We start from the raw sequence: 24852 nt of genomic DNA, 5'->3' as shown, positions 1-24852 counted from the left end.
TTTGTCTGTCTGTCTTGTTTTCTAGCTTGTTTTTCCTCTGGCTTTGGCTGTTGGTTTACTTCTATAAAGTCATGCTGATGTTTTTCCTTCTCTGTCTCCGACATAATTCTGGTTTGTTTACTTTCCATCAATATGGCCACAATGATCAACTAACTTTTTCGCAACTGTCCACTTTTGTAATATACGATGAAATTCCAGTTTGTGCTGTGGTCATTGGGATGAAATGCGCTTACTGCATTTGGAAGCTGTGCCACTATTTCTTACGAGTCTTACATGTTAATCTCAAGGAATTAACCCCAGGCTCTATCGTCTTTTCTTTCAGGTTTTTAACAATCGTTTTTTCCAAGTGACTATTGATGACCTCAGACCAGAACCTAGTAAACTCTCGATGCTGTGCCACGCGGATTCTTTGGGGATTTTACCAGTACAGTGGTGCCTTAAAAACGGAGTCAATCTCACACCTCCCAAAGGTTTGTATTCTGTGAAAATTTACAGGGTTTGGGTGATTCAGGAGGGCGTCGTATCGTCACTGAAGTGATGCTTCTGTTAATCTGGAGAAGTTTACGCTGTAAAGATTTTAGATGTAGTGAGAAAATAGTTTGTTTCATGGTTAGCCTGACGTAGGAGTCTGTACAGCTCCCTCCCCTGTGGAGGTGTGTGGCCCTGGGCTCCTCCATAAACCATTGTTCCCTGTCTGTTATTGTATGATTGGCAGCTGTGTTGCTGCTGTGTGTTGAGAAAGGGTACAGTATTGCTAAGTGATTGGGGTTAAAAACTTGAACGCGGAAGAGAAGTGACTTTAAAAAGGCAACAACATACCAATGAAGCATTTCTTTACATTTTTATTTCCAGTAAGTTGAATTTTCCCCAGAGCCCAGTTGCTTTCAGATTTCCAACACTTTGATGCCATAAGACATGACAATAATTAAGTTGGGAACCAGGTTGCATTAAAGTCGTTTTAAGTTGAGACCCATAAACCACATGTCAGTAAGGATACTTCAGGAATGTGATGTGTTGTCCCTATAGGTCTAAGGTTTATCCAGGGAAGGTGCAGCAAGGAGAAAGGTGAGAAGATGGGAAGGAAAAGAAAGGGACTGATGGAAGACGAAAGCAGAATGAGAGTAGAAAAATAAACTTCAGTGGAGATTTTAACACATAATCTCAAATAAAGCAGGGGTTTTGTGCTAACCTTTTCAGATCACCAGAGATTGGATTACTTGTACTTTAATTGTGCTGCACCTGACTTACCTATGGCGTGACTGTGCTCCCCTGGGCTTTTATCCTGACTTATGCTCCATCCTCATCCCTCTGGAGGAGATTCTTTTGAATTATTTCCATGCAGCTGGTGCTTTTTCCCATTAAAGTTCTTCAGTAATGGAGTGCATTCTAATTACACTATGGTGAACTTCTACAGAACACTGATTCCACTGTTCTCAGTGCCAAACTCACTGAATCTTCAAAATGAGGATTGCCCTCTGAGGAGACTTAGCTCCAGAGAGTTTATATAGCCTGCCCAGGGCCCCAGGCTTAGTAAGTAGCAGGACAGGAGGTCAGGCTTCTGGTTCTGTGCTCAGTAGTGGGTGGTGAGGACTCCAGTTCACGTGGCCTCAGTGTTTGTGTCCATTTGGGGGCCTAGAGGTGACTATCCAAATCAGTGTGCTTCAGTTATTCAAGACGGTTAGATGAGGACACCCCTGATATTTCACAGGTACTCTGCAGAATCAAAGACATGATACACGTCCAAATATTTTTATAATCTTTTAAATGATGATACAGGTGCTATGCTGTAAACATCTATTGGTGGTAAGGAAGAGAAGTCTTTTCCTGCTGTGAAGTTTCAGCAGCTGGTCAGTTTTAGAGTTTGAAAGCCCTCAGGCCAACTTCTAATCAGAGCATGTGTGTGGATGGGTCCCATGTCAGTGAAGAAAGATGTTTTCTAGATATCTAAAATGCTGCTCGGGGGACTTCCCTGTGGTCCAGTGGTTAAGAGTTCGCCTTCCAGTGCAGGGAGTGCGTGTTTGATCTCTGGTCAGGGAGCTAAGATCCCACATTCCTTGCAGCCAAAAAACCAAAACATAAAAAATGCTGGGACAAAGTGAGAGAGTGGCATGGACATACATACACTACCAAACGTAAAATAGATAGCTAGTGGGAAGCAGCCGCATGGCACAGGGAGATCAGCTCGGTGCTTTGTGACCACCTAGAGGGGTGGGACAGGGAGGGTGGGAGGGAGGGAGATGCAAGGGGGAGGAGATATGGGGATATATGTATATGTATAGCTGATTCACTTCTGTTATAAAGCAGAAACTAACAGACCATTGTAAAGCAATTATACTCCAGTAAAGATGTTAAAAGCATTATTGCAACAAATTCAATAAGGACTTTAGAAATGATCCAATTTTAAAAAAATCTTTAAAAAAAATCTTGGTTGGACTTTGCAAATTCCTAGTTAGTTCCTAGTAAAATAGGATCTGTTTAAGAATTTTTAAAAAATGAGTTGGGTATCTCCCCACATAGTTAAAAAAATAGGAAAACATTTATATATGCATTTTGGATTCAGGGATGGCAGAGTTTTAACGTTTACCAGCATCTTTAGAATTTTAAATGTGTTTCAGACGAGGTTGTTCACGTAGCTTGGACCTTTGCTAGGAAATGGGTGTGCTTATTTGGATAATGGCATTTCATGATATTAAGAAAATTGTTTTATATTAATGTAATTGAACTCTTAAGTGTGCAGTGAAATGACGGTACAAATATATTTATGATATTAAATATTTTTATGTCTTAAGCGTTTTATACCTACCGTTTAGCCGTAATTATTGCTTCTTCTCTGTCACCCAAGTTTTTGTGATGTTTGGTGAAATGAAATTGTCTTCATGTCATCTTCCAAACTCTTCCTTCCCCTTTTGAAAGTGAAGCATACCTTTTCTAAGAGGAAAGTTTCTTTATGGATATTATATATTATTTGTAAAATATTGAGTAATGGTGATCAGTACCTTCCAGTAAGAAAATCTCAGTGGTAATAACCATTTTTAAACCCTTGAAGCATTCAGGAATTGTGATCCACCAGTAATCTGCAGAGGTTGTCTTTTGGCTGTGGGATTGTTGTCTTGAAATAGTAGAGCTTTTAGTTATAAACCAGTGAGAAGAAGAGCAACAACTTACAGAAAAAGGTTTATGAATATGAGCAGACACTTCACAGTAGTAGAATCATGACTCTTATGTAAACTCATCATGATAAGAGAAATGCCCGTTAAAAATCCTACTGAGATGGCATGGATTTCTCAGATGAGGAAGAAATCCAAAAGAGAAAGAAAGAAGCGGCTCTGTTTTGATGGGAGTCTGGAGGAACAGCATTCTCAGATTTGCTGGCAAAACGCAGGTAGGTACAAACCGTATGGAAGGCAGTTGGGCAAATTTAACCAAAATTGTAGATGCGTTTAGCCGTTGCCTTAGCAGTTCGACTTGTGGAAATTTCTCTTAAACTTACAATTTACAGGTAATATGCATAAGAGTTTGGTTTTTTCTGCAGCATGATATATAATAGCAAAAGACTGGGGAAAATCCAAGTGCCTGTCTGTATGGGATCGGTTAAGTCGATTTTGGATGTTTATATAATGAGAACTATGCAGTTGTTAAAAAGAATGAGGATAATCTCTACATACTGACATGGGAAGCTCTCCAAGATGTACTGTGAGTGACAGATCAGTGAGTTATAGTATGATGTCTTTTTTGTTAGAAAAGAGGTTAATGAGGATATATATTTATGTTTGCACATATTCCTGGAAAGAGACTATGGAAGGTTGCGTAAGAAACTAAGAGACACAGATGTAGGGGACAAACGTATGGACACCAAGGGGGAAAAGTGGCAGGGGGTGGGTGGTGGTGATGGGATGAATTGGGAGATTGGGATTGACATGTATACACTGATATGTATAAAATGGATAACTAATAAGAACCTGCTGTATAAAAAACTAAATAAAATAAAATTCAAAAAAAAGGAAACTAATGAAAATGATGACTTCTATGTGGGGTATGGAGGTGGCGACCAGGGCAGATGGGAATGAGACTTCACAGAATACGTTTAAAATCTTTTTTTTTTCTTTTTGATCTGAGTGTGAATGTATTATCTATTCAAAAGGAATCATATGATATTACAGGTAGAGGGTTTTTATACCTAAAGGGATCTTAAAGATTATCTCATCAACTCCAATCATTATATATGTGGGGAAATTGAAGCTCAGTTGTGTTAAATGATTTTTTAAGTCTTGGGGCTGAACTTGGCTTAAAACCCCAGTCTTAAGATCCCAAATTGAATGCTTTTTCTGTATAACCAGATCCACCCTTTATTGCTGTTTTCTCTCACTGGTACCTTCGTAAAAGCCATCCTTCTCAGTAATTTGGGGACTTTTTGGTGGCCTTACGCAGGACTGAGGGATGTCAGTGGACCATGACTTACCCATGACGGGAATGATCTATGTGTCAAAGCATTTGGAGAATTTCAATTCTAGAGAATAATATTCCAAGTGTTTGCCATTATAACAAAGCCACAGCTTTAGTTACTGAGCTCCCTTACCATTTGGGGAGACTGTATATTTATGTGTACCATATATGTAGTAAAGTATATTTATTTTTGTAATTAAAGTGAATTAAAATTGAGAGATGCTGGTGGTTTCGGTAGTGATGATTTTATGGTTTCTTTTTGAAGTAACTTGTTACGTGTCTTACGTGTCAACACCTGGTCTGGGAATCATGCTGTCGGATGTTTTCCAACACCATTATTTGCTTTAGTAATGTATGAAAGTAGATGCTCTTTTTAAAAGTTTGTTGTTTTTCACTCGAATTTTGAGAGTACGTAGGATTTATTACACATGTTGAGAAGTGAGTTTAGATGTTTTCTTGTAGGTGTGTTCCCACAAAAGTATTACATTGTTTAGATTTCTGCTTATAGTTACAATGTGTTGCCTGATCCCCAAAAGAGAGTAACCCACTCATTCCCCATTGGGAAGCAGCTGATGAAACAAGACACCTGGGTGGTAGAGGAGATGTGCAGACAGCATACATCCCTACTCACATTATTTTGACTCCTTTCCTATTAAAAAAATCTATCCCCAAACTTTATATACAAATCGTCTAAGCTAGAATGGATCGAAATGTTTTATTGTTGTCTTTGAGCACGTGCTTTCTTGGTAAGCAAAGGACAGAATCTTGGAGATTTCATCCCATTCGCTGAAACCCAACAAACAACAATTCAGTGTTATAGGCTCTCTGAACCGGAGTCAAACAAGTAAATAAATCAAGCAGGCAGAAATGCATATAGGTTGCCAACCATGACTTGCTACTTTTAAATCATTTCCTTAATCTCCTTGGCATGTAACACCCAAGATTAGTCACAGAATCAGCAGGGGGATCTCGGTAGACAAGTGAAGCCTATCCATTTCTGTTGTAAAATGTGTGAGCAAAAGCTAAAGTACGTCACTTATTTTTGCACTTCGTCTCTGCTCTTTGGCCATCTTAATAGACACACAAACTTCACACAATTTAAGAAGTAATTTTTCTTTTAATTTATTTATTTTATTTATTTATTTATTTAATTTTTGGCTGCATTGGGTCTTCGTCGCAGTGCGCGGGCTTCTCATTGCAGTGGCTTCTCTTATTGCGGAGCACGGCGCGCAGGCTTCAGTAGTTGTGGCGCACGGGCTTAGTTGCTCCGCGGCATGTGGGATCTGCCCGGGCCAGGGCTCGAACCCATATCACCTGCATTGGCAGGCGGATTCTTAACCACTGTGCCACCAGGGAAGCCCGTAAAGGTGTTTTTTTTAATGATTTTCAAGACCCACATTGGTGAACCCTAATTGGTATTCTCTTTTCCTCAGACGCTGACTCATGCGACCTAATCCTTCTGTCATCTCCTATTTCAGACATACCAACGGGGACAGAAAATAATAAACATACTCATGGATGTCCCGCCTCAATTGAGCAGATGCTACCATTTTGCCGTTTTTGATTCAGAGTTTTAAAAAATGAAACAGAGCATCATAGATGTAATTGAAGACCGGGTCAACCTTGACTCTTCTATTTCTTACCCACTATGTAATCCGTCAGCAAATCCAGACCATATTCTCAGGGTCTGACCAGGTGTCATCAAGACCACGCTGGTCCAGGTCACCGTCCTGTCTCTCCCAGGTTACGCCAGTGACCTCCAGTTTTCTCAGCCTACTCTCAACACAGCAGTCAGACTGATGGTGTTAAAACCTAAAGCACGCACGCCCCTCCTCTGCCTAGCCTTCCCAGGGCCATCCCACGCGGCTCAGAGGCCAAGTCAGGGTCCAGGTCATGACAACACCCTTCAGCACCTACCTGGTCTGGCCTCCTGTCTTAAGACTTCCCCCAGTCCTCCCATTCACACCAGCCTCCTTGTCCTTCCTGGAACATGGAGCATGTCGCCCCCTTAGGCCATTGGCACTGGCTGTTCCCTCTGCTTGGGTCACTCCTCTGCTTCTTCAGTCTTGACCCAGGTGTCCCCTAATTGGTGTCGTCTCTCTTGGCAGCCTTGTTTAATCAGCAAATCGCCACCCCCAACATTTGTATCTCCTTCCCTGCATGGCTTTTCTCCATAGAACCTTTTATCATGGAAAATAACAAGTAATACATATTTTACTTCTTTTCTTTTCAACTGTCTTTCCACTAAAATGAAAGATGAGGAGGGCAGGCATTTCTGTCTTGTTCTCTGCTCCAGCCCAGCAGCTAGGAGAGTGTGGAAGTTTTGCATGGCATGAGAAGAGAAAAAAGTTTTGCTTACTTGTTTTTTGTTTTTGCTTGAATTGAATTGGATTTTCAAATTCACTAATTGTCTCAGCATCATTTATTGAGTAATCTTCTGTTTCCCCTCTGACTGGTAATGCCACCACTGGCATATAGCAAGTTCCGTTATGGTTGTGAACCATATCTTATTCTTAGTTATTCTGCTTCATTGGTCTATTTGTCCATCCCTATACAAATACCTCAGTTTATAAAATTGATTTTACTTTATAATATGTCTTGATATCAGGTGAACACCTCTGCTTTCTCCCTTTTCAAAATTGACTAGTTATTTTTGTCAGGTTATTCTAGTACGTGAATTTTAGAATCAACTTAAAAGGCTCCATGAAGAACCCCATTGGATTTTAATGGGCATTGCATTTATAGATTAATTTAGAAAATTGGCATTTTATTTTATTATCTTTCTATAACTTGAAATCTTTTTCTAGAATTTTTTTCTAGAATTTTTTCCTGGGTACATTGTCCTTTAGCTTGCTGTTATGAATTAGATTTTTATATTTTTTTAGAATTTATTATTTTTTATTGGATGTAAACCATCTAATAGAATACCACTGATTTTTGTGTATTTATCTCATATCTAGTCACCTTCCTAAGCAGTGTGTCTCAGGAACAATTTGTAGAAGATACAGTTTAGCTGATTCTTGAAGGTTTGGTGAAAGTAGCTTGTAAAACCGTCTGGAGCTGGTTCTCCTTTAGTTTGTATTTTATGGAGTATGAATTTATTTCCTTCAAGGGTTATATATTTAGTCATGGCTACCACTTCTGCTTGAGACAGTTTTGGTCATGTATATATATGTACAGAAGTGTCTGTTTTAGCCGTGTTTCCAAATTTCATGTCAGATCATTCTGTTAGGTCAAACTTTCATTGAATTGTTCAAATATTATATGTTCTCCCTATATTTTTGTTTGTTCTATAATTTTCTAAAAGGTGCGTTAAAATATTCTGAGACTGAGGGTTTGTCAGCTTCACGAGTGTGTGTGTGTGTGTGTGTGTGTGTGTGTGTGTGTGTATGTGTATGTGTTTGAAGCTGTGTAAGGGCATTCAGGGTGAGGATGGTTAGAACTTCCTGGTGATGACCCGCTTTATCCCTAGTGAAGCGTTTTGCTCTAAAGTCTGTTTTGTCTGACTCTCACGTTCATTTGTTTCCTTATGTGGTTTGTGATTTTTCATTGTGAGCTCATTTTCAGTGACGATTGTTATTTCTGTGGGAGTTCCAAAATCTTTAGACCGAAAGATTCGTTTCTTTGGTCTGCTTTTGCGTTAGCGTCTGGCCAGTGTTTTAGGGTTTTCACAAGTCCTAGAGTATTTATCACTTTATCTTCCTACTAGAAAGTGAGGGTTTTAAAAATCTTTTTATTCACTTCCCTTTCCCCAGCACATAAAACAATGCCTGGTACACGTAGGTGTCCCTGATTATTTAAGGAACTAACGGGTGAATCTTACATTAATTTCTCTGTCTGTACCATACAGAACTGTAAAATTGGACCTTACAGCCGTGTGTGCCACTGCCTTGAATGAGCAAGTGGTTCCTCTCTTTCTCCCCCTAAACGGAACCCTGGGCAGGTGGCAACCATGTCTGCTCCGCTGCTTCTCCCTCCAGGGACAGGGTAAGATGGTCTGGTTACTTTTTTGTTGACTGAGGCCAGGCATGATAATAATCTCAGCTTCTGCTGCTCACCTTCCTTGAGCACAGGGTTGTCTTCCATCCCTGGGCTTTCGTAAGTAGTTTTTTATTATCATGTTTCATCTGGCATCTAAGGGGACTATTGATCAGCCCACCTTGTTACTGGACTTGGATGCATGTTCTCATTTCTGGCTCTGTGATTCATTCTCGAGCAAAAAGCACTTTTGATTGAATATTTGGGGGACTAAAACTCTGGGTGTTTTTTTTAATATCTGAAAACATTTCTGATTGTTGAAAACTACCTCCCTCTTGTTCACTTATCTCTGAATTTACTTCGTTCTTCAGGACTCTTAAGATGGTTTTGCCATTGGCAGTTGGCCTTTACGATGTTAGATTCCATCCTGGGGACATAGCTATATCTCCTAATACTGTTTATGATTCAGAATAACATTTTGAGCCTGCCCCCAGTACATGTCACACGGTGACCATACGTGCATTAAATACTTCTCAACATTTATTTTTATTCTAAAAGATGAGGAAGTTGGAATGGCTGGTGTTTATACTAACTTGACTTATTTGTTTCCTTCCCTTGTCTGTCTTTGTTTTTCTTTTTTTTTCTGCACTATTCCATGAATGTAAAAACAGAATAATTCGATTGGAAAATGAATGTGTAAATTTTCAAGATCTCCATCAGGGAGGTCTGGAAGATGAACATCAGCTGAGAATGTGGAGGGTGCTGGTGGATTCCAAAGGGGGCATGGTAGCTCTTTAAAAAATGACATGGACGAAAGGAAATGCTTTAATCAATTACTAGGGTTTTTATCTTGTTCCCTATAAGCAAACTCATGAAACAAATGAGGAGGTTGTTGAGAACCCTTGCTCAGGAATTGACCTAGCACTCCTGCACCTGAGGACTGTGTGGTCCTGCTGCCTCACCTGTGCCCTGGGCACTTGCATCCTGCTTATCACTCAGGGTGGCTGTGAGGCTCACTCAAGGAGATGCTATCATGGGCTAAGCCTGAGTAAGTGTTCGAGGGACTCGCTGAAAGCCTCGGGCTTGAAAGGAGAGAGGTCACCATTCAGTAAGGAGAGCAGTGCCCTGGAAAAGTGCCCAGTAGGGCTGCTCTCACGATTCATGAGATTTTCTGAGAAAGGGTTAAGAACCTGCTCTTACTATAATGTGGTTTCTCTGGTGCTGTCTCTCATTCCTGTATCTCCGTCCTGCTATTTGCTGATCTTTGAAGATGATTGTGTCATATTTCCTTTCAAAGAGAAGTTGGACTAGAAGCTAAAGAAGCTTCCTGTGAACCCCAGGTGCTCCAGCACCTCAAGGATGTGAACGTTCTCTGAGTTGTGGAAGATCTCCCTGGAGCTCTGTGATCTTCCATCATGAGGGGTGGCTTTCTTCAGGGCTTTCCTTCCTCATTCTCCACGTCTCCCTCCAGCCTTGCCTTTACCCACTGCGTCACTCTTCCCATGCCGTGTGTCTGTCACTCTCTGAGCTGCCGGAGCAGGTGAAAGCAGAGCACGTGCCTGCTTCACCCCTGTCTCACCAGTAACTAAGCAGAGTCCAGCAAGCTGGAGATGTACAGTGAATTGTTAGGAAATGGATGCATTTCCTTGCTTTAGAAAGTGTTGCCACTTTATAGGACTTCAGGGTATATTTCTAAATACTTTTTTTTTAACTGCAGATTTAATATGCATTTATTCTTTAAAATTCTGATAAAAAGTAGAAAAGTTCCCTATCCTGAAAAAATAACTTTTGGTGTATATTCTTTGAGATTTCTGTTTCCTTGAATATGTAACTTTGTATTTCTATGTAATTATTTTAGACAGCCTTTACAGTGGTGGATTTGTATCATTGTTTTTCATTTTGTCATTCAGGTAGATGTCAAACATGACATTCTTTTGCTATTTTTATTTTTTTTTAAGATTGTACTTTTTTTTCATATCCACCTAGCACAGAACAGGACCTTTTACTCCAGTGGTCTCTTTTTTTTTGAGAGAGAGAGAGAGAGAAATCTTTTTTAAAAGCCCTGCCCTTCCCTCCATCCCAAGTCACTGGCAAGGGGTGTGAGACCGCCATGATTGCCTCAGGGTTGTCATGATTCACTTCCTGGTGCTGAGGAGAGACCTAACTTCCTCTAGGAACTGGATACAGTCAGAATTCTGTTAGCAAAGAAGAAGCAGGAGGACGGCTGAGGGGAGGTCGTCATGCTGTATTCCTGGATTGGTTGACTGGTGCTTTGATTATCTTTTTAAGATAGAGTGAAGATGCTGTGCTTTCAAAATTTTTGTATTATTGAAATAATTCATGAACATTAGTGAAAACTTGGAAAATACAAGGAGGTAGAAGAAAAAGGTATCCAGGAGTCCCACCACACAGATAATTATTTTGTTATTTCCTTGTAAGTTTTTCTTACATTTCTTCAGGTCTTTTCTTTTGCATATTTTAATGTCAGTTTGATAATTCTGTGTATGCTTGTAGCAGTCTTTTCAGCTAAACTTACAGTAATCATTTTTTCATTACTTTTTTTAGTAAACTAGGTGCAATTTTCATGCCTGCGTGACTTTCCATGGACTTGGCTAAGTTTCACATTATTTTCTACTTTTGGATATAAAGATTGTTTTAAATCAAAATTATTCGTAATGATGCCATTGTATCTTAATGTATCACATTTTATCAGTTTTGGGGTTTTTTTTTTAATGGGTTACATTTCCAGAAGTGCAATTGCTGTGTCAAAGTTCATGGACGTTTTTACTGCCAAATTGTTTTCCAGAATAATTGTCCAATTGCACTGTCAATAGTAATGTTTGCAAGTGGAGCTGTTTTATGTCAATTAATTTGTATCATAAGGAAAAATGGGTCATTGACCTGTTTCCTTTTGGACCTGTAATAGTTGGAACTTCATGCAAAATAAACACTAATTAAAGCTTAAATAACCCTAGTGGTGGAAGTTCAACAGTGTTGCAAATTTTAATAGCCCAAGGGGTTTTGATTTCCTTTTATTTGCTTTTCCCCTCTGGTGTTTTCCTCCCTCCTGGGTTTAAAACATGCTTTCCTGGCTGTGGTTAAGCCTTAGTACTTCTTGTTCTGTCTTTGTTGATTAATGAGCATAATTGACCCCTGTTGTCTCTATTATAAGAGCCACAGCAGTTTGTTTTTATGTAACAGTTATTTTCTGAGCTGTCACGAAAATGCCTTACAAAGCGAGCTCATTATCAGACTGAAGGAGAAGAATTTTAAGTGATGAAGCGAATAAAGGTCCCTGAGAGAAGGAGGAGGCAGAGGAGTTGAAGCTGTTCAAATATTCAAGGAAAGGAGAGAGTTCTGGGGACAGAATAATGGCTTGTTGCTTAGGTACCCAGCAAGAGTTGGATATATCCTGAAATGATTAGATTAAAAGTGGCTCCCCACAGAGAATCTTGGAGACTGGATGTAGAAAGATTGAATATAGGTCCAAGAAACCGTGAGCCTGGCATTTATGGAGTGGGTTGAAAATCCATTGGAAGTTGGTGGTTATGAACGTGGTAGGAAATTCAGCTACATGGCTATCTGTATAGGGTGTAGAGGTGACCCCTAAGTTGGAAAGTTTTATCTGAACAGATACCGACCATACAGAATACCTAAATTTGAAGTTATTTCAGAAAATGGTTTGCTGTGCATTTGTATGGGTGTTTTCCTATTTCTCCCCTTCCCACATGATCTTGATAAGATTTTCCTTTGCTCACAAACTAACTCAGGAAGTAGCAGAGGTCCAGGGAAGAGATATGTAACAGAACGAGGTCTTGACCTTAACAAAGCCAGTTAGCCGTGGGCCTAAACCACCAGGGTCCTTCTGTTGGCAGGATTCAGCTTGTTTCCAGCTGTTCACTTGAGAGCTCTTCTAGGGAATGTCTTGTTATATATCCGCTCTTCATCCAACCTGTCACACTTTTCCCCTAGGAGAAGAGAAGGGAATTAACCGCAGAGGGAAGGGAAATAATCCTAAATAGCAATGGTAATTAGTAGTAGTGGCTCTGAATCATGAAATGCAGCAGCTTGAGGAGAGTTTGAAGCTCTTTTCTTTCTCTTGCGGATTAGTAGAGAGGGAAAGCCAGGTACAGAAGACTTAATTTATTTCGACCTTGGTTCATCCAAGCCCTGGTAGAACTGGGTCCTTCATCCAGTTCTCCTTTCTGGTTCAGTATTTTCATACAGTGAGGTGACTTCTCACCAGTTTGAGGTGTCTTTCGGTGAATTCTTCTATTCTTATATATTAACGCAAGGATTTGCTCCAAAACAGTTACAGAGAAAGTACTCGAAGTGGACGATTACATTAATTGTAAAGAAACTCGCAGTGCCTTGATTAAGACACGTTTGTTTTGTTTGCAGATGTTCAGGAGAAGGTTGGTTTGGTTGCTTCCAGAGCCCTCTGGCTGGAGGGACAGCTCTGGACAGAAGGTCTGGGGGGGAAGGGAGTGTGGAAGAACGTGCAGAACCTCTTCAAAACCAGCTAGAAAGATTACACAGCATCTCAGGACTCTGAGACATCTTATCTCCTCGTTGGAAAGTAGTGAGGAGCTGTCACTCTTTACAGGGACATCTCAGGAGCAAGTTGGGGGGGGGGGTGTGCTCTCACTGATGGTCGGCAGGGGAGGAGGGAGGGGGGAGGGTCAGTCCCTGGGCCAGGAAGACAACTGCCTTCTTGGTTAACGTCCACCCCCATCTTTTAAAGAATTGAGTAAATTGAGCTTACTTAATGAAAAGCATACCATTTTGTACAGGTGGAGGTAGGAAGCAAACAGTATCTTGAATTTCTTCAATATGGAATTTCTGTAGTCTTTCTGCAAGTGTGGATTTAGTAACAGAATTCCCCATGTTAAGTGAATTTGCAGGTGTAGAATTTATGATGATACAGGGCAAAGAATCAGGGGCTTGGCTTAAAAATATCCTTAAGAAATCCCTTATAGATTTATTTTACATATACTTAAACCAGTGAAGAGAGAACTGTTAAGTGATGATTATAGGGGCATTTTGCAGTTTCAGGTAATCCTGATTGGTGCCGTATTTTTTGGTTCCATTCCCTTCCTTTGTTCACAGGAAATGCAAATGACACATTAAGAGGTATTTTCCTACCTAGGTTCAGCCATATACTCAACTCCTTTCTTGTTTTATGGTTTTTTTTGCGGTATGCGGGCCTCTCACTGTTGTGGCCTCTCCTGTTGCGGAGCACAGGCTCCAGATGCGCAGGCCCAGCGGCCATGGCTCACGGGCCCAGCCGCTCCGCGGCATGTGGGATCTTCCCAGACCGGGGCACGAACCCGTGTCCCCTGCATCGGCAGGCGGACTCTCAACCACTGCGCCACCAGGGAAGCCCTTATTTTATGTTACAAACTTCTCCCATGTCTTGTTTTGGAGGTCACGGTAGATCGATATATATTGTATAATTATGTACCTCTTCCCCCAACCCCAAATGAAATGAATAAAGAAAGAAAGAAAAAAAACATGTTAAAGTTAGTACATATGAATAGTTGGTTCTCAAACTCCCCCAGTATCTCAAATATGCCCCCAAAACTTCATCCGGAGAGGCGCACCTTCCCCAGTTCTCATTTTCCATCCTTCTCCGTGATTCAATTCTAAGGCAAGGTTTATTCCTCCCTGACTTCCATGTCTTTGGAGGATTTCCCGCTAGAATCTCAACTCCTTTTTGGCCATTTGTCTTACCTTCAGTTACTCTTTAAAAAGTATTCTCCTCTAGTGTTGTTTTCCAATAAAATCTCACGGTTTCCACGAAGCTGTCGAGATGTAAGTTCACCTGAACTCAGAATTGATATGAAGGCACGTGTTGTGTATTTCTGCCAAATGCCTTGTGCGGGTGTGCTCTGTGGAATGCTCTGTCTCATCTGTTCTCCCCCAGAGCAAATCTATGCCCCGGCATGCACTGACGGGGTAAATTCCCCCCTTCTTCACCTGGTTTCAAGCACCGAATTATGATAATGATGGTACACCCTACCTATATTTAGTACTTTACACTGTCTACAATATTTCATTGAACCCTCATAAAATCCAATATGTTGTCACACATGAGAAAGGGCTTCACCTTTTGGGGAGGGGCCCTATACTTGCTGCCCTTATTACTTTAAATTCCCGACACACCCTGGCGCTGTTCATTGGTCTGAGATGCGGCTTGGTTAATGCGTCTTCTCTGCATTTTCTCACGCACAGGTTACTCTGGCCAAGACTTCGACTGGGCAGATTATCACAAGCAGCATGGGACAGAAGAAGCGCCTCCCTTCTGCTTCAGAAACGTAAGAAGCCTGGTTCTTTCTACGCCTTTACTCATTAATGTTGTCCACCTTGAGCTGTGTAAGTTGTATAAGTTGCTTTTTATTTATTGAACAAGATGAGGTTAGGGTGCTACCCTGTACCATGGGATGCTAAGCCTTTTTGTCAGTCTTGAAAAGTCCTCCTTTCTGTTTTTGTGTCAGTTAGGGAGACGCTGGGCTGTAGTGACAGGTTGACCACTAAACATGTCGTAAGTTTTTCTCTGACTTGTGGACGGTCCAGGTTGTTCCTGATTACCAGGTGGCTCTTCTCCTTGCACTGAGCCTTGGTCTAGGTCTGTACTCGGCTTCGTCCAGTGAGCAGATAAGAAAAGAGAACCAGCAGAAGATAACCCTCGTTCTAGACACTGTAGCTTGATATTGACACATATGACATCTTACTCCTGTCACCTGCTGTCGTTGAGAACTAGTCACTCGGCTACACCATGCCATGAGTGAGACCAGGCAGTGTGCCCTGGCTGGGCTGTCCCCCCACCTTGAGCCTGTACACTGGCAGGAGGAGGACAGAGTTTGGTGGACAGCCAGCCAGCAGGGCCACCATTAGCTGTGCACTTGCTGTGGAGTATGATATTGATAAGTTCATTGAATGGGAGATTCTCTGCTCCTGAGGTATATTCTTAAAATATGTTCCTAAATTTTTCATTGGGTTAAAGTAATAACATGCTAACCCAACAGTTTTCTGCTGTGCTTACTTTAAGCCACCTCCTTCTTCAAATACAGCTTATTGGCACCGAGACATATAAAATAACTCCGTGTGTGTGTGTGTGCGTGTGCGTGTGTGTTCGAACGTGTGTACTTGCTTATTTATAGGAGTTTGTTGTAGAAAATAGTTTACAAATTATTCATGTAAACTTTATCAACCGTAGGAACTAAAAAGGGATGTGAATTATCATGTTCGTTTTGAGAGTGAGGCAGAGATGTATAGCCTCGTATGTTTAACATGCGTTTAGTTATGAGAGTTAATTTTTTATGCTAAGAAAAAAGATGCAGTCCTCCGGTTGGAGACTCCAGATACTACAGTGCAATGTGCTCCCACACCAAAGAATCGTTTTCTGGGCACGTGCGCCTAGAGCTGCTGATTCATTGCTGCCCCACCGATAATTTTTACTCCAGGGATTCAGTTGGCAACGCTTTCTGATGGGAAGAGCTGGCTTAACAGAGAGAAGCTCAACACTGAGCATAAATCATAATCAGATTTTGGAGAATTAAGTAGGTTGATGACGAGGTCAGCTTGTGCTCATAAATACGGAAACACGTCAGTGGCAGGGTTGGAAATCAGGGCTCCTTACACGATTGAATGAACTTCTACTGGATGACATTGCCTTTCACAAAGGTAGCTCTTCTGAAGCGTTGAAAGAGCTGTATGAAGGGAGTGAGGTGGTGTGGAGACAGCTGTGCGATCTGCCACCGTGGGAACAGCAGCTGGTTAGCTCTTAAGGCATATTAAGTCCGTGGAGTCTTACTACACTTCAAACTGGGTTGACATCACTTGTCATGGAATCTGCTGGCCTCGTTGCCTTTTATTTGTGATTGTGGAAACTCCTCATTGCATCCTCAAACCCCTTTGAGGTTGTGCTTTCTTCCAGACGGGAGATTGTCCTTCCCTAACTCTTTAGCCTTGGGAAGAAACTCCTCACATCTTCCCCTTGTTCTGGATTTAGGGAGTTATTTCTTCTATGACAACATGGTTCCCCCAAGGTGTCTTTTTATATCTTCTGCTCCCATCAGCCAGCCGTTGTCCAAATGGATATTTATAGTGGACCCAGGAGCCATATCCCCAGGTGGCCTCTGAGCTTTCAGCATTCAGCTACCAAGATGAAATCTGTATTAATGAAAATGCTGGCGTATTCATTAGGAATGCACTTGTTACAAAGATGCCCCCTTTGTTTCTTGCTGTCCGTTTATTTAATCGACAGGATTGTTATCTACCTTGGTGGCACGTGCATTGCATTACTGGTACTTTGCTGGATGATGTTAACAGGCTACAAGTGCTCTTTAATGGAATGCTTATCATGAATCATTTTTTAATCACACATCTCGTGTGTACCAGAGGAGGGGTCGTGTGGAAGTGGATGCGTGGAAGACGTTACCCTGGGGATGTTTAGCAATCCGAGGCTGTTCTGAGACGGATTGACACAGGCAAATGCTTAGTAAAATAAACTCAAAGGTAACAGTTTTGCTATTGATCCTTTATAAATTACCCTCAGGCAGTGAGTTGAAATGAAAATAGGTTACACGGTTGTAGCTTTCCCTTATTAAGTAGGATAAAATGCATTTTAACTTACTTAGAGGCTTTTCAGGCAGTGTATCGAGTCATGTCATCAAAAAGAAACTCAATACCTAATATGCATGAATGAGGCCAGACGACTTGCAGAAAAACAGCCAACCTAGAATTCCTTTGATTTCGATTTCTGAAGAAACATAAAGGAAAGGAGCATATTGGTTTCTCAACATACATTGGATAATTTTGTTCTGGTAACATAAAAATATAATTGCATTTTCAACTTAACTTCTATAAAAAGACATGGAAATGTGAATTACCTTGGTTTCTTTCCATGAGTCATATAAAGATGTAATCTCTCTTACTTACAGGAACCTGTTTATCTCAGTTTATGTATTTCAAAGTAGATACATTTATATAGTATTGCAATGTCTGATAAAAAAATGTATAGTAGTGGGTAATTTTGGAAAATTTCATATTTATTTTTAAAGTGTTAGGAGGGAGTTTTGCTTCTAGTATTGGCTGAGTAAGCTCATACTGAATTGATCCCCCTGCAGATAGCAACTATAAATTCTGGGCAGAATACCAAAACTAGTACCTGAGAGACATGGAAAATGAACAAAAGCAGAAGGGTTTTAGAGGGGAACAGATGCTTGGAAGAAAGTAGTAGCAGGAGTGGTCACCCATTTTTTACAGACTTTTGGCTTAAGGTCAGCCACAGTTGACAACATAGGGGCTAATGAAAACAGTGATATAAAATTCAAGGTCTTTCTGGCCTGATGAACCAGTTAACAGAATTTGGGCAACCACAGCTACTGGAAAGTGAGGGAAGACTCAGACAGGGGAGAGGCAGGAGGGAAGACCACAAATCCAGTGTATAAACTCTGCCTAAATCTTTAACTGATCCCTGAACCATGTATGTGCCAGGAAAACTCCAAGAAGCCTTGCTAAGGATGAAAGAACTGAACTGAGATTTGAGCTGCTTCTCAAGAGACAGAGTGTATAGTTTGAGTCCAGCCAAGTTAATTGCTTGCTAAAACAGAGAAATCAACACTCTTGGGAGGAATATAACACAATCCAGAGTCTCTGTGATATATATTTAAAACATCCAGGTTTCAATCCAGAGTTGCTCAATGCATGAAGAAATAGGAAAATCAGACTCATTCTCAGTAGAAAAGATAAATCAACACAGACCAAATCCAGCATGTCCCAGGTGTTGAAATTAGCAGACAAGTATTTTAAAGCCCCTATTACAACTAAGCTCCATGGTGTAAAGCCGTGGTTCTCAAAGTGTAGTCTTTGCACCAGCAGCTTCAGCATCTCCTGGGAACTTGTTGGAAATACAGATTTGCTGACCTCACCTCAGATCAACTGAATCACAAACTTTGGGGTGAGACTTAGCAGGCTATGTTTTTAAAAAGCTCTCTAGATAATTCGGATATACTCTAAAGTTTCAAACCATTGATGTAAAGGAAAATATTCTTGTAATGAATAAAAAGATAGGAAGTGCCAGAACAGAAGTAGAGAAGATAAAAAAGAGAAATTTTAGAACCCAAAAATACAATATCCAAGATAAGCAAATTCATTGGAAGGGCTTAATAGCAGAATAGAGATGACAGAGCAAAGAGTTCATGACCTTGAAAATAGAAATTATACTATCTGAAGAACAGAGAGGAAAAAAATGATTGGAAGGAAGGGAGGGAAAGATGAATAGAATCCCAGGGATCTGAGCAACCATATCATGTGTACTTGGTGACTCAGAAGATGTGGCCGCAGAGATTGTGGAAGAAAAAAATAGATGAAGAAACAATGACTCCAAATTTACCAGAGTAGCTGAAAGATCTAAATTAATGGGTTCAGGAATCTCAGTGAATAAGCAACACAAATACAAAGAAACACAACCTAGTCAAATTGCTGATAACCAAACATAACGAGGAAAATCTTCAAAGCATCAAGAGAAAAATGATACATTCCTTATACAGGAACAGCAATTTAAATAACAACAGACGTCTCATCAGAAACAATGGAGACTAAGAGATGGTGAATTAATGTCTTTAGAATGCTAAAAGAAGAAAACTGTAATTCTATATCCAGCGAAAATATACTTGTGGAATGAAGATAAAAAGACATTTCATCCAAGAAGATTGTACAAGTGACAGACACGTGAAAATGTGCTGAACCTCGTTGGTTACAGAGAAGATGCAAGTTAAAAGCACAATGAGGGCTTCCCTGGTGGCGCAGTGGTTGAGAGTCCGCCTGCCGATGCTGGGGACACGGGTTCGTGCCCCGGTCCGGGAAGATCCCACATGCCGCGGAGCGGCTGGGCCCGTGAGTCATGGCCACTGAGCCTGCGCGCCCGGAGCCTGTGCTCCGCAATGGGAGAGGCCACAACAGTAAGAGGCCCGCGTACCGCAAAAAAAAAAAAAAGAAAAGTACAATGAGATACCACTAGACCTACCTATTAGAAAGGCTAAAATTTGAAAAACTGGCAATACCACGTGCTGGTGAGGCTGTTTAGCAGCTGAAACTCTGTACACTGTTGATGGGAGTGCAAAATGGCATATTGGAAAATAATTTGTCAGTTTCTTAGAAATGTGCATTTACCATATGGTCCAGCAATCCTTCCGTTTCTAGAGAAATGAGAACTTAGTGTTAGAGGCTGAATTTTGTCCCCCCAAAATTCATGTGTTACGGCCCTAATTCTCAGTATCTCAAAATGTGACTGTACTTAGAGTGTTTAGAAAAGTAATTAAGGTAAAATGAGGTCACATGGGTAGGCCTTTCTCCAATATGACTGGTGTCCCTATAAGAAAAGGAGATTAGGACATAGGCCACATACATGGAGGAAAGACCATGTAAAGACACAGGGAGAAGATGGCCGTCTTCAAGCCAAGGAGAGAGACCTCAGAAGAAATTAACCCTGCTCACAGCCTGATCTTGGATTTGCAGCCTCCAGAACCATGAAACAATTAATTTCTGTTGTTTAAGTTGCCCGGCCCATGGTACTGGCTGTGGCAGCCTGAGCAGCTTAATATGCTCACACAAAACTTTGAATGTCCATAGTGGCTTTATTCACAACTACCAAAACCCGGAAACAACTCAGCTGTCCTTCAGCTGGTAAATGGATAGATAAATCATGGTGCATGTGTAGAAACCACTCAGTAAAGTAGACTGAGGTACCCATCCGTGTGATGGCCTGACTGACTCTCAGATGCACTTTGCTTCGTGAAAAAAGCCAAACTGACAAGGCTAAGTAGGGTAGGATTCCACTTAGGTGGTATCATAGAAAAAGTGGAATTACGGGAACAGGAAGCAGATCAGTGTTCCAGGAGTTGGGGGTCTAGGAGGGACTGCTCACCGAAGGGCCGGTGCAAGGGCATTTTGGGGGTGATAGCACGCTCTGTGTCTTGATGGTGGTTATGGCTACAGGATTGTGTGTACATTCACCTGGCAGCCCTGCTTTCCTAGAACAGCACACCAAAAAGTGAATTTCCCTCTGTGAATTTTTAAAAATGAATTTTAAAAGTAAATAAAAATAAACAGAGAACAAAGGGAAAATAGAGACCATTTCAGATAAAAGAAAACTGGGAATTCATCACCAGCGGACCTTGTACCAAAAGAAAAGCTAGAGGACAGACATCCAGCTGAAGGAGATGATCCCAGGTGGAGGTCGCCGTCTCCTTTCACCCTCAGATACGCCCGGGGGGACCTGAGTGAGGAGCGCAGGGACGTGGGAGGAGTGATCGGTACCACAGTGATTCTGAGGTTGGAAGGACGCACATGGAACTGGGAAGCCAGAGTGGACTCACCCTCGTGCTCATTCAGCAGATATTGTTAGGCACCTGCCGTGTGCCCAGCGTAGTTCTCATTTCTGGGAAACAAGCGAAGGGTGTGTGGTTCTTTCCTCGTGGATGGTGGGGAAAGACTAAGCAGGCGCGCTCGCCTGTCTGTCTTATCAGTAAATCTGTGTGCGTGCACGTGTGCGTGCGTGCGTGTGTATACATTTCTGCAGTGCCAGCTGGCCACTCCCTTGCTGCGCGTTATCTGGCTGTGGTATCTGCTGGCTCAGTGTCAGTTCTGTTTCTGTTTCAGACGTCATTCAGCCGAGGCTTCACACAGAACATGAAACTTGAAGCCGTGAACCCCAGGAATCCGGGAGAACTCTGCGTGGCCTCTGTCATTGCTGTGAAGGGGAGGCTGATGTGGCTTCACCTGGAAGGTACTCACAGTTCATAATCGTTCTGAATTCAGGGTCCACCTGGAGAGGGCAGGGTGCAGATGACGTCAGCACTGCTCAGAAGTGCCCCTTTTGCTTTCCTTTTATTTCAGCTGTCTTAAATTATTCAGCGTTCTTAAATAAGTGAAACTAATCAAATATGAATTTGTTCAGAGGCTCTCATCTTAACTAATAATTTCATGAAATGAGACTCTGGTGCGATAATTATGTTTGGAGCACAGTGGTCTTTGTACATCTCTGATTATAAAAGCTGATGTCACGATTAAGTTAATATGAGTCACTAAAAGTTGGTATTTGAGGTCTTAGTTATTAAGCGGATAAAATTATATGTTTGCATTTTACTGTTAACCATACCCTTTACTTTGGTTTCTTTCGTAGATGTTTAATTTTTCCTTAAAGTAATAACTGGACATGACTTTCTCCCCAAATATATAATAATTTAGGCTTGTTTGTTTAATGATGTTTAAACTGTTCTTCATGGCTGCATTTTATTTCTAATCATCCAGGTAATTCACAGAACCATGCACTTTGTAAGCAGAACCTTGATCAGATTGTGGGCTTAGATAGGAGACTGTCTTTTTCAGATGTTATATTTTCAATGAGGAAGAATTAAAATGAATTTGCTCTCTGAGGTTGTGTCATCTTTCTGTGATTTAAAATTCTTTGGGTCTTTTGTTTGTTTGTTAGTTGTTTGATTGTTTTTCAGTTTCACAGCACTTGGTAGTTATTTCAAATGAATATGGAAGACGAATAAGATGCTGTAGATGACTAATGAAGTGATGTTAGCTTTCCTAGTCCAGATTTTAAATTTTATGACCTGGTCAACCACCATTGGAATAGAAAGTTTGGAAGGTCATAGAATTGGTGCCAGTATCTTTATCCTCTTTCGTCAGTAAACAAGTCTAAAAAAGCACTGAAGGTTCTTTGATAGGTCTACCATCTAATAAATATTATAGTCTAAGAGATTGGGAGGGGCAGAGAACAGTGATTTTAGCTGAAAGTCCAGTGTGTTGTTAATTCCCAGAAGATAGTTTAAAACATAACTACAGTTTAGGATTTGAAAATCAATCTGAAATAAAAGGAAATCCTCAAAAAGTTGGTAGCTTTGTAGATTTTCGAGTAGAATGGCCTCGAGTTGGAATTAGCCAAAATGTGGACACACGTGTCATGGTGATATTTCTGTAGGTACTGGATTAGGACATGAACTTACTTTCGTTACTGCATACAAAGTTGAATCAACTGCTCTTGGAAAAACAAGATCCCTTTGGTGATTTTGAATCCCTAAATTGAACTTGCTACCTAATACTGTGCTAGGCCTAATATTATGAGAGATTAGAGTCTTGTTTACATGATTAATTTGAAAACAAAAGTGGTAAAGTTCAAGGCCCTTGTTTCATCACTATTATTTAGCACGTGACGGTTAAAATTCTTTGGCAGTCATAATTTATTTAGCAGTTTGTACTTCCAAAGTGCTTTTAGCTGTTAATTACCTAACATAGAGAGCAGTAAGAGTGTCCTGATTTTTATAGATGGAGAAAGTAGCTAAGCCATTACCATGTGCCTGAGGTTCAGTTTCATTGCTCTTGACCTCTTTGTTGCTTAATTCAACATACCCTACACCTTCCCAATTCTTAAAAAGAATGATGAGCAATGTCTAGTGTATATTTAACATTTTTGACAGTCTTGCTTTTTCTTTGGTTATAAACTTCTGGTTTTATAGCAGAGAAATGTAAATCAGCTCATGTCACCTCTTTTTCTTATTCTCCGGAGTGCTTTCATTGGGAGCAATGAAAATTAGTTAACGTTAGGAAGCAGGTCAGAAAATTGATTGTCCATTTTCCCAGACCTTACGTATTAAAAATTTCAAAAAAAACCAATCTGTTGAATATTGTTTACCTGATGCTGTTGGTCAACATTATGCATTTGCCTCATCAGCTAAAGTTAAAATTCATTCAGTCTGCTGATCTTTCTTGAATTGGGGGTTCTGCGGGGAGTTTTGTGTTGATTTTGGGCCCTTCCCGGATGCTGACCTTTTAAAGTGACGAGCTTAATGGCACTTCTCATTATCTCCAAGTTTTATGTATTTAGTGTTTTCTTTCCTCAGTCCTGGGGACAAAATGTTAGAGAGTCACTCCAGTCACTTTGGGGCAATTAAATTATTTTTATGATGATGGTGATTCTTATTATAGACCGTTTATATGACAATTTATAATGTACTTCATACCAATTTGTTAGTTATTTTATGTAATAGATTGATTTGAAATATTTTCAACACATGGCTAATTGACTACGTTTAGTAATCAAAATGATCATTTTAATTTAGTATTTGACTTCTTTTAAAGTCAGATAGTTCTTTAAGTGCCTCTAAAGGAACTGATGTTGAAGAGGAAGTGATAAATCAAATACGTGAGGTTAGTGTAATATTATTCTGGGTGCATGTTTGGAAAGAATGTCAAGTTCTCAAAAACCGCTGACGGCGAGCCAGGGCCGTTTCTGATGATGCGGTTTTGTGCTTGGGAAAGGACGTTGTGATGTTTTCTCTTATGTTAATTATCTGCTCTAGGTTATCATCTCTACAGTTACGAGCATTTATTCATATTCTACGAATTTCATTCAGTTTTAGTACCTCTCGTATCCGTAGCCCCACACACTGGCTCACACCCTGGTACATCTGCATCTCACAATCCAGGTCACGTTACATTCACTGGCGATCATTTTCTTACGGGACAAATAGGGGGCAGGTGTTCTATTCACTCTCGAAGTGCATTAATTCACGAAGAGGGTTGACATCTTTGCGTTGCCTTCCTTGGTTTCTCTTGTCTCTGTTATTATTAATACTGTTTTCCTCCCGTTTCAAAGAGATGTGATACGTATTGCCTTTACTCCCCAATATTAGGTATTTCAGCCTTTTAGCTGAGGCAGAAAATTCTTTTTATGTCATAAAAAGTATCACAACCCGCAGGCTTCATTTCCACTGGGCTGTTTAGCTCTTTTATTGTTGCCACTACAGGAATTTTTATAGAGAGCTTAGAACATGGGCAGCAAATCCTGGTTTTGACATTGGGAGGCCTGTTAAAAATGAAGAGGAGGGGGTTCTGGAACGGCATTTTTGCACTTTGAAGGTGGGGAAGGAACGATGGCCTTCCCATCATTTGTTTCCTGGAGCTTTCCCTTCCGGTTTGTTAAAAACAAACATACAGAGAACAAAAAAATGAAGATGACCCAGAGGTCTGTGGAGAAGTACCAAAATGTCAGTTCAGGGAGCTTAACTCAAACCGTCAACTTAGGTTATTACTAGCATCTCATGATCTTCACTTTCTGCTGCCCTCCGAAACAAAATTTAGAGAAAATAAAATTTTTCCACAGTCAAAACTAGCAAAACATAGTGTATAAATTTCAATCTGTGGGTCTGAGCTGTGTATCGCTTTGGATGGTAGCTTTTTGAGGAACCGTATCCTTTCACCGTGAACTTCACATCCCCATTGACAAGGACCGAATGTGCAGGGACGTGGTCCCTGATTTCCGCAGGAGATGACCATCGCGAGCCATGCGCGGGCTAAGTAGACTTTCAGCGTAGGTGTTTAAACACCAGCGACGATTCAAGGACGGATGTGATCTCT

At 40.8% G+C, this 24852-nt stretch overlaps 1 protein-coding gene across 5 annotated transcripts in view; it reads left to right on the top strand.

The window, feature by feature from the left end:
* Positions 1-24852, top strand: part of SFMBT2 (Scm like with four mbt domains 2) — a 202682-nt gene that overhangs the window by 129084 nt on the left and 48746 nt on the right. For all 5 annotated transcript variants that reach the window (XM_060006013.1, XM_060006010.1, XM_060006012.1 and 2 more), the window contains 3 exons: positions 323-470; positions 14656-14738; positions 21088-21214. In XM_060006013.1, the coding sequence (XP_059861996.1) occupies positions 323-470; positions 14656-14738; positions 21088-21214 (358 nt within the window). The remainder of the gene's footprint in view (positions 1-322; positions 471-14655; positions 14739-21087; positions 21215-24852) is intronic.

The sequence above is a fragment of the Delphinus delphis genome, chromosome 2 (assembly GCF_949987515.2).
Source record: "Delphinus delphis chromosome 2, mDelDel1.2, whole genome shotgun sequence".
Classification (NCBI taxonomy): domain Eukaryota; kingdom Metazoa; phylum Chordata; class Mammalia; order Artiodactyla; family Delphinidae; genus Delphinus; species Delphinus delphis.
The sequence above is the reverse complement of the archived record's forward strand: the minus strand, read 5'-3'. Positions and strand labels throughout refer to the sequence as shown.